Source organism: Marmota marmota, unplaced genomic scaffold (assembly GCF_001458135.2).
Source record: "Marmota marmota marmota unplaced genomic scaffold, marMar, whole genome shotgun sequence".
Taxonomy (NCBI): Eukaryota; Metazoa; Chordata; class Mammalia; order Rodentia; family Sciuridae; genus Marmota; species Marmota marmota.
The window spans coordinates 472,165-482,384 of NW_026000174.1; the positions used below are offsets into that span (position 1 = coordinate 472,165).

Consider the following 10,220-nt stretch of genomic DNA (forward strand, 5'->3'; position numbering starts at 1 on the left):
TGCTGGTGGGTCACAGGTCTGCCTACCTTGCAGGGGGGGAGGGTGCGGCTCTGCCCCTCAGCAGGCTGCTGCGCCTGTTCTGCCAGTGGGTCACAGGCCCGCCTACCTTGCAGGCGTGGTTGGCAGCTCTGCCCCTCCACGGGCCACTGGGCCTGTTCCCTAGGTGGTCACAGTTCCGCCTACCTTGCAGGCGCGGGGGGAGGGGGCGGCTCTGCCCCTCAGCAGGCCGCTGGGCCTGTTCTGCTGGTGGTCACAGTTCCGCCTACCTTGCAGGAGCGAGGGGAGGGGGCTGTTTCTCAATTGTGGGGGTCAGGACGGCTCTGAGACCTCAAAGGTCAGCTCCCACGCTAGAAAGAGGACAAGGGGAGCAAGTAAGGCAAGCAAGAGGCAAGAGCTCTTCTATTTTTTTTTAAACTTCACCCAACTTATTTGGATTAGCTTCTACACAACAGAGAAAACATTCAATCTTTGACTTTTGGGGTCTGCCTTTTTTCACTTAGGATAATCTCCAGTTTCATTCCTTTACAAACAAATGTCATCTATCTTTATGGCTAAATAGTACTCTGTTGTGAATATATATCACATTGTCTTTATCCACTCATCTGTGGAAGGGCATCTAGGTTTGTTCCGTAGCTGGCCATTGTGAATTGTACTGCTATAAACATTGATGTGGCTATGTCACTGTAGTATACTAATTTTAAATATTTTGTATATATGCCAAAGAGTGGGAAAGGTAGAAATTTGTATAATTGGTTTCAGGCTTTTCCTTTCTAATATAAGTATTTACAACTATAAATTTTCCTGTACTACTTCAAATTTTCCTCTAAACACCACTTTGGATACTTCTCATAAATTGTTTTTTTATTTTCATCCAGTTCTAAATATTTGTCATTTTTATTGTGACTTTTATATTTTGTCCATAGGTTATTTAAAAAGATTTTCTTTAATTTCCAAATGTGTAGAGATTTGCCATATATCATTTAATTTTTGATTTCTAGTTCAATTGGGAGTTCATCTAAATATATAATAATTATGATTTTAGTCCCTTAATATTTATTGAGACCCATTTTATTTCCTGGAATGTGGTCCATTTTGGTGAACATTTCATGTGCCCTTGAAAAGAATTTGTATTTCATCTTGTTGGTTGGAACATTGTAAAATATCAGGTAGTTTCAATTGTTGATTGAAATGGTGGTACTGATATTTTTAATATAGTTAAAAATTTTCTGTCTACTTCTTCTATACATTACTGTGAGAGGACCATGGAAATAATTATATATGATTCTGGATCTATCTATCTTTGCAGATCTATCAGTTTTGGATTTGTCTATATTGGTATATTTTAACAAGTAGGATTTAGATTATTTGCATTTAATTTAATAAACTATGGTTGGGTTTAAATCTAGCAGTTTCCCATTACTTTATACTGTCTCATTTGTTTGTTTTTTATTTCTTGTCTTTTTCTATCTTCCTTTAGGTGAATTTAATATTTTTTTTTTTATGATTTCACTGTTCTGTCCAGTATTGACATATTAGCAACACCTCTATATTTCTTCCTTTTTAACTTCTTTAGGCCATTGGTCCCCAAACTACATTCCTTGATCCACCATCAACTGAGAAAAACAAATTCTTGAGCCCCCTGACAAGATCTGCATGGGAAGCTTTTGGGAAGAGAAGCTATGTTCTGTGAAGGCCTAAAGGGGATTCTAATGAAGTAGAATTAGAGAAACATTGACCTAGGTGTATAGTATACATCATTAGCTATCTCAATCCTCTTGAAATAATATTTTGCCCCTTTGTGTACTACCATTATTTCATCACACATTTTGATATTGCTGTAATTGAAAGACATTTTTGTTTAGTACATAATTTGCCTGATATAAAATGGTTGGCATTTTGCTTTGTCTTTCAGCACTTTGAAGTTGTCACTTCATTGCCTTTTGATGTGCACAGTTTGTGACAAGAAACCCACAATCATTCTCATTTTTCATCTTCTGTTTATAATTTATAGTATGTCTTTTTCTTCCTTTTTGGTACTCTGAAGCGTTTCTCTTTGCCACTGATTTTCAGCATTTTATTAAAGTTGACTTATTATGTTTTTCTTTGCCCTTATTCTCCTTAAAGATTCATGAGATCCTTGGATATATAGGCTTGTTTTCATCAAATTTGAGAATATAATTTGTAATTATTTCTTTAAATACTTTTTTATCTTCTCCCTTGTCTTCTCGCCTGTTGAGGTGCCCTATACATTATGTTAAAACAGGTTTTTTTGTTTGTTTGTTTTGTTTTGTCTTTGTTCTCTGTACAATTCAATTTGGATAGATTCTAATGCTGTATTTCAAAATTTACTCATCTTCTGTAATTCCTATCATTCTGTTAACCCATCCACTTTATTTATTGTAAATTACATATTATTTCTAGATTTTCTATTTAGATCTCCAAAAATATGTTTCATTTTTCTTCTAATCATGTTGACATTTTTCTCTGAACATGTGAAATGCTCATATCATCATGGTTTCAATGACCAAGTCTTATAATCCTGTAATTTCTGTTATTCTGTGCCTGTTCCTAGTGAATGATCTTCTTCCTTGCAATAGTTTTCTAGCATTACCATAAGAAGATACCATTAATTGGTTGGATTAACAACAGACATTTTCTTTAGAGTTCTGAGGGCTGGAAGTTCAAGGTCAAGGTGTCAACATAGTTGGCTTCCTCCAAGGACTCCCTCCTTGCCTTACAGATGACTGTCCTTTAGCTGCCTCTTCATATGACTTTTTCTCTATGCATGCATATCCATGGTATGTGTTTAAATTTTTTCTGTTTATAAGGATACAAGATAGGTTAGACCTCTCTCTCTCTCTCTTTTCCTGGTGGTCCTTGGGATTAAACCGTGGGCTTTGTACATGTCAGGCAAGTATTCAACTACTGAGCTACAGCCCTACAGTCTTATTTTAACTTAATTTCTTAAAGGTCCTATCAGCAAATATAGTGATATTCTGAGGTACTGCCATTAGTCTTCAAAAACTGGATTTGAGAGAGAGAGAAAAAAAAAAATAAGTCTGTAACCCTTCTAACTCTAGTTCATATTTTTTGTTTGTTTGTTTTAGAATTCCTGGGTTGCTCGTTTCACAAGGAGTTGAACTCAATTTTGAGATTTAAATATCAGATGGCTGATTTTGATTTAGTTCTTTCAGTTGTATTGGATTTATTCTAACATGAAGTTATGTTACTTGGGTTCAGTTTGAGACTTGCTTTTAAGATTCATTAGCACAAGTCTGGAGTAACCTTTAATCCTTTAATCTTTAAACCTTTAAACCTTTAATCCTAATTGTACCAGCATTCCTAGTGCCCCTTGCAAATAAGGTGACACCTTTATGAGAATACTGGCCATTGTCCATGCATTATAGGTCTTTGCATTCCGGCTTGTGGTGAAACAAATTATTCACAATCCTGTGTAAACTCTGAGAATTGTTTTGCCTATTGATTCTTGGTAGTTCTGTAACTGAATTTACATAGTCTCCTTTCAAATATGAGTAGATATTATTCAGCCTAAGACTCGAATGTAGTCTTCCACAGCACTCTGGACCTTCTTTCTATGGATCTTTCTTTCCTTCCACATGCAGCTGCACAGATTCTGGCTGTTGGTTTGTTGTTGTTGTTGTTGTTGTTTGTTTGTTTTAAATTCTATTGGTTCTTTTTAGTTATACATAAGGTAGAATCCATTTTGATATAATTATACAAGCAAGGAATATATCTTATTCTCAATAGGACACCACTCTTGTGGATATACACAATGGTGGTGTATTCATATATATGTATTCATATATGTACATAGGAAAATTATGTTAGATTCATTCCACTATGTTCCTTGTCCTAGCTCCTCTCCCTTCCCTTCATTCCCTTTGTCTAATGTAGTGAGTTTCTAGCTGTTTTGACCTCCATGAACTTCATTCTTTGTTTGGCTCAGTGAGACTGCTTGAGTTTCCCCTGTCTGTGCTGCAGCCTATAGATTGTCCCTAGGCAATAAGAAGAGGGGATTGCTAAACTTAGCTAGCTATTTTTCCTCCTCTAGGCCCTCAGGAAACACAGTTCTGTGCTGCCTCTTGTCTGATGCCTGAAAATACTTGCTTTACATATTCTGTTTGTTCATTTTCTAGGTGTATTTTGTTTGTTTTCTATCTATCTATCTATCTATCAATCTATTTATTTATTTATTTTTGTTGCAGTACTAGGGATTGAACCTAGGGCCTCCTATGTGCTAACCAAGTGCTGTACCATAGAGCATATCACATCCTTTTTCTAATTTCTTCATGCAAAAGGATAAATGTAGTCTTCTTTTACCCATTGTGACTGAAAGTAAAAATTCTATTTTCATAATTATTTGATTGTTTTAAGGTAAAAAGTTTTTATATAATATTTTCTTCAGTGTTCAGTATAAAGTTTTAGTATTTATTTAAATAATTTCCCTTTTTTTCCTAGCACTAATTATTCCAAGATAATTAGAATAACTATATTTGTCCATGATATTATATAAGATGTTAATTATTTTAATATCATAGGAATAAGCCAATGCAAATTAATAAGCTTTGGAAGAAGAACGATTTACAATACTATTCATTTCTTGGGATCTATTTAGTCTATTTGTTAGTCATATGTGTTATTTAACTAATTAAAGTTTATGTTACAGAGTAAAAAAACCTGCTTGATATTTGTTACAGTTCTTACATTGCATAAATAAAAAAGGAAAATGTGTTCAGATTAATGTATTTTATTTCCATGTGGATATGAATTTGTCACTTAAAATTATCCTTTCAAATTTTTAATGCCTTTTCTCACTCTTACCTTATTCATTACTACTCATTCAAATCCACGTAGAAATTTTCATAAACGCATATCAAGTGTCTAATGAAAGAAGAATTGTCATGGTCAAATGTGTTTAGTGATTGACACCTATAAATTTTTTCTCTTAATATTGTTTTGGCCTTACTAGTGGCAGGTGATAAACAAATTGAAGCACACTATTCCATCTATGTCTGATCAAGTGGAAATTGGTGCTCATAGTTACATTTAAAAAATTTTCCTGAATCCTGGTATGAAAAAAAAAATGAGGTGAATAAAATATTTTTCTGGTACATATTTACATTTGAAAGTCATTGGAAACTTCTTTCCCCCACGCAAAATAACAAGTTAACTTTATTAATACCTTAAATCCATACTTATAAAGCATACTTCTTGTCCTGTTTGGCCTGATTTTGCACCTGATTTTTCCTTTATTTCACTTTCTTCCCAGGAAAACGGTTGGTGTTTTCTGTTGTGGACCCAGTTCAATTTCCAAGACTCTTCATAAATTAAGTAACCAGAACAATGCCTATGGAACAAGATTTGAATACAATAAAGAATCTTTTAGCTGAAACCCTATGTGGTGAACCAGGACTCTAAAGAAGGAATGAGTGCAATTTCCAAGACTTGGAAGCTCAACTGAATCGAACAGTTGTGTTATGCCAAAGAGTAACAAGCTTTTCTTATTTATGATTATTTAAAATGAAAATGCAGAGAATGTGGCAGCATGACAGGTCACATTACATGTTTAATCTGGAAACCAAAGACCTGAGGAATATCTGAAGTGGTGATTCACTTTTCAATGTTCAAATTACAAGAACACTATTAGATACACACTGTTAATCTTTATGGCAAATTTGGGAACTCCCTGGTGAGGAGCTGAACTCACTCACTCTGAAGCTGTTAGCTGTGGTCCTCTTTAAATTGTTTTTGGTTGAACAAATACAAGATTGAAAAAAAAATAAAAATTCATTGAAACTCAGATTACATTTCCTACATTGCATATAACAGAGTAGCTTTAATTTGGAGAGGCTCCAGGCAAATATATTTGATGTTTGAAAATGCAGCACATGATTCTGGTTGATTCGGGTACTTTGTGTCAGTATCCAATCTTCTTCACCATTGATGCTAATACCTCTCTTTGTATCTGTACACAGCATGCTAACTGAACCTTCTGCAGATGTTGATATGTCATCTATTTTTATGTTTTTCTCTCTTCCTTGTCCTCTGTCTAGTGAAATCTGTCCTTCTTTACTATCATTAGACACAATGATTCAATAAGTTCTTTTCATCTCCTATTTACTTAATCTATTACTACTACATAGTAATGAAAATATCATTACTATAATTTTAATGGGACATATATGCTAATAACTTTTTTCCTTTTTCACTGTTTTAGCCCCTGCTGTTTTTTTTCACTCCCCTCTCCCCCAGATATAGTTTGTCTAAGGTTTTAGCTCAAAGTACTTTGTCTGATTTGTACTCCGAGATCAAAGAGTACTATATTTGGTAGCAGGCACTGAAATATAAGTTTCATCTCTTTTGTCACACATTGCTAAGCCCAACATCCACTCCCAGTACTAGGATTGAACCCAGGGGCATTAAGCTACATCCTCAGATCTTTTTTAATTTTTATTTTGAGACAGGGTCTCACTAAATTGCCCAGGCTGGCCTTGAACTTGCCATCCCCCTGCCTCAGTCTCTAGAGTATCTGGATTGCAGGTGTGTATACATGTTGTTTTATGTTGGAGACAGTTAAAGTGTAGTCACATTCCTAAACAGGGACCTGCTGTTTTACTTTCTACAAAAGTAGATGTACCTCACTAGCTATTGAAATTTCAGTTTAGAATTAAGAGTGGTATTGTTGCACTGGGTGATGTCATAAATTCTTAGGATTAAAATTACTGTTGGGACTATGCTGTATGATTCCATCAGTTTGTAATGCCTGGCAGTTATATTCTTGCCTTAGAGGAAAAATCCTCTTTACTATCCTAAGAATTCAGGCATTCATACAATTTAGTGATTTTTGTTCAGTAGACATCTATGAATTATCATCAAATAGAACAAATTTCTGAAATCAGCAATTCACTTGTCTGGTCTTTATTAAAATCTTGCAAATAACACAATATAATAGATGCTGTTGTCTTTTTTTTTTTTGCTATGATTCACCAATAGCAATCGAGCATGCTAAACCATTCAATGCTGTTCTTCATTTGCCTGGATTTTTTTCTTCTCCCTTCTGCAGAAAGAAGGTGAGTCAGAAAGTGATTAAAAAATGTGCAATGCTCCTGCAAATTTACATCTGAAAGCATAATTAATAACTAGTACATCTTAGCAAAACTTTCTAGATTAAAAAGAATTTTCATGAAAACATGTAATGGAAAGAATTAGTAAAACGAATTGAGTTTATGCAATCTTTATGTGCAATACTGACTTTACTGATCATAATGTATTTTTGTGCTTTCATTAGGGCATTTAATTTTGGTAATACAGTAATATTTTTTAAACGAAACATGGTATTTCAGACCAGGTTTGCTATGCTAAATGAAACTCCTTGCCTCTTCTAAATTCTAGTAGATGTTTAAATATTAATATTCAACAGTTAAATTTTGTTTCTGTTTATAAGAATGAATTTAAAGCACATATGATATCTTCATTTTGCTTTGAAGAACTCTTTCTATAGGGGATTGTTGTGGTACAAGTATTCTATCACTAATTTTAATGGCAACACACAATAAAATTGAAATGGTGTCCTTGGAATTTCTATAAGCTCACCTTGCCTTTGCAACAATAAAGCTGTAACATTTGTTCACAAGTTTTCCATGTTTCAGAAGCAATCTGTTCCTCAGGAATTAGCATTTGAGTGCACATTAGCCTGTTAGCTTCAGGAGTTGGGATTCTCAGTGTCACAGGCTAGTGGTGTGACTAGGACAAATGACTTCTCACACTGGGGCTAAAGTTTCTGAAGTTAAAGTTAAGATTGGCAATTCTTAATTTTTGAGAACTTAATTCAAAATAAATATTGTGCCACACAATACATTGCACATAACATTCGGGACTACCAAAACAATGTTTAGTAGCAAGAACAGATATTTAAGAACTTCTGATAAAAAAAAAAAGATTATTATTATAGGCCTTTCTTCCTATACATTTTTTTTCCTTTGGTCTTTTGGAAGAAACTATCCAATTTTGTATAGGATCATACTAAGGAATTTATGGGCAAACAAATTCCCTTTGTATTTTCCTAAAAAAATAGACTGATGGTACTTTCTATCATTTCTTAAACTTCCTGACTCCCCTTATATGTGTAAGGGAATTCTTTAGTTTTACATGTAAATAATAATCATAAAAACCTCAGATTTGAATACATACATTCATATGTACATATATTTGGGGCTTGTTTTACTTTTAACTAGTGACTTCAGGTGAAAATGAAATGCTTGATAGTTATTCATTTAGGGACTTAAAAATTTCAGTTGAGTGACTATGATAGTACAGACATCTGAAAAAAAAAAAAACACACAATTTAGATCAGGCATAGGTTGAATTGAATTGATTTAATCTACATAGCCATATTATTTCCAACCATCCCTTCCCTAATCAGTTTTTACTTGGATTACCTACAGAAGGTAATGGATTGAAATTATAAAATATTGTCAAAAAATCTTGTTAGAGACAAAAAGGCTATTGTCATCAATAGATAATGCTGATGCTGAAGAATCTGCATTATATTAAACTTTTCAGGGAAAGTTTTTGCTTTTCTCCTTAAGGATGGTTGCCACGCTGACCAGAGATTTTTTCAAGTCAGTCAATGGGGCAAATCTTTGTTTCAACTAAACGGTTTATTATTTTTGTCATAGCTTGGATTTTTTTATATTCAATATATTACAGAAATACAAAACACTGATGGGATCCTTATTTTGCTTATTAGGCAGTTAAGGAAACTGATGCCCTAGGAGAGAGATTATAACTTGTCTTAAATCATTGACATTGTAACAGAGCTGTGCTCAATTTTTCTAGTTATTGCTACTAAAAGACTCTTTTCACACCCCCCTGCCGAAATATAAATCTAATACAATATCTAGTCTCTTTAGTTTGAGTCTCCTTATAAAATTCCTAGTCAGTGTTGGGTGAAAAATAAGGTACTCAGCAGTAATTCCAGATGCAAATACATACAGTCATATTTTTTTCCAATTTGTGTTCTGATTCTAAATTTGTTAGCCTTATATGTTTTGCCTAATAGAACATATTTTCAGATATCAGTTTTCAAAACTGATAATTATGTTAAAGATACTAGATTCTCCAGAACTTTGCATTGGAAGGATACATAGTTGTAAAATTTCTAGGAAATGCTAATACTGTAGTTTTAAATTAAGGTTCATAAATGAAAGTCACAACTTTACCAGCTTTTTAACTACCCAGAAAAATATTAATATTAAAACAAGTGACTGTTGTTCTCTATTTACAGAACCATAACTTCTTCTTGTCTAGGAGGAAAGAACCAGCCTTTTGTAAGACAGTAAACAGGAAATACATGGAATCAAGCTTAATGAAATTGGCATTTATTTCAGCCACCAAAAAACAATGAGAGCCCACTGTTTCCCTCTGTCTAAATACTGGCTCTGTTGCCCCAACTTCTTTATTCCATTTTGCATTTTTTTAAAGGACAGAGTTACAAAAGTTAGCTAGACTAAATTTTTCTAAGAAAAAACTCAGAAGATTTCCAATACCTAACAAAGAAGAGTCCAATAAAAGAGACTAAAGGTTATGTAAATTTTTTAAAATAAACAGAAACTAAATAATGTTGCTTTAGAGCAAATACCAATATTGTAAATGTACTGTGTTACCCTATATATTTAAGAATTGCTTGGTGAGGATACGAACATTCTCATAGAAGCAAAAGTAGAAAGAAAAAACAAATTATAGAAATAAAAATTATTTAAAACATCAGGATGTAATCCTCCTATCTTATAAGATGCTCAGGTTGAGTGTTAAAACTGGTTATTAATTTGGTTTGGGAAAAAATTTTAAAGAACCCAGTGTCTCTTTTTAGGGAGCTTTTCACATTTTCATTGGCACTATAATTTAAAAGAAATTTTGTCTTTTATCAAAATTATATCTCACTTCTTTTAAAAACAGAGTTCTGTGAGCTGCTATTTGACCTAGAGAAGACCCTAGCATTCCTGATGAAAATCAGCATTACATAAATATGCTCATGTACATGGCAATAAAGAAGGGGAGGGTGCCATGCATTGCTGAGTGACACACACCATAATATTCTGTCATTAAATGGTGATATTTCACAGATCTTATTCTTCCACCCAGGGAATGAAAACTTTCTTAATACATGTAGAAACAGAAAACCACAGTATCTCTGTTGT

The 10,220-nt window shown here is 33.6% G+C and overlaps 1 protein-coding gene across 8 annotated transcripts in view; it reads left to right on the forward strand.

The window, feature by feature from the left end:
• Positions 1–7,654, forward strand: part of Nox4 (NADPH oxidase 4) — a 173,688-nt gene extending 166,034 nt beyond the window's left edge. For all 8 annotated transcript variants that reach the window (XM_048787917.1, XM_015477317.2, XM_015477319.2 and 5 more), the window contains one exon: positions 5,291–7,654. Coding sequence is in view for 7 of the 8 variants with exons in the window: in XM_015477317.2 (XP_015332803.1) it covers positions 5,291–5,411 (121 nt within the window). In the remaining variant the exon portion in view is untranslated. The remainder of the gene's footprint in view (positions 1–5,290) is intronic.
• The last annotated feature ends 2,566 nt before the right edge of the window (positions 7,655–10,220 follow it).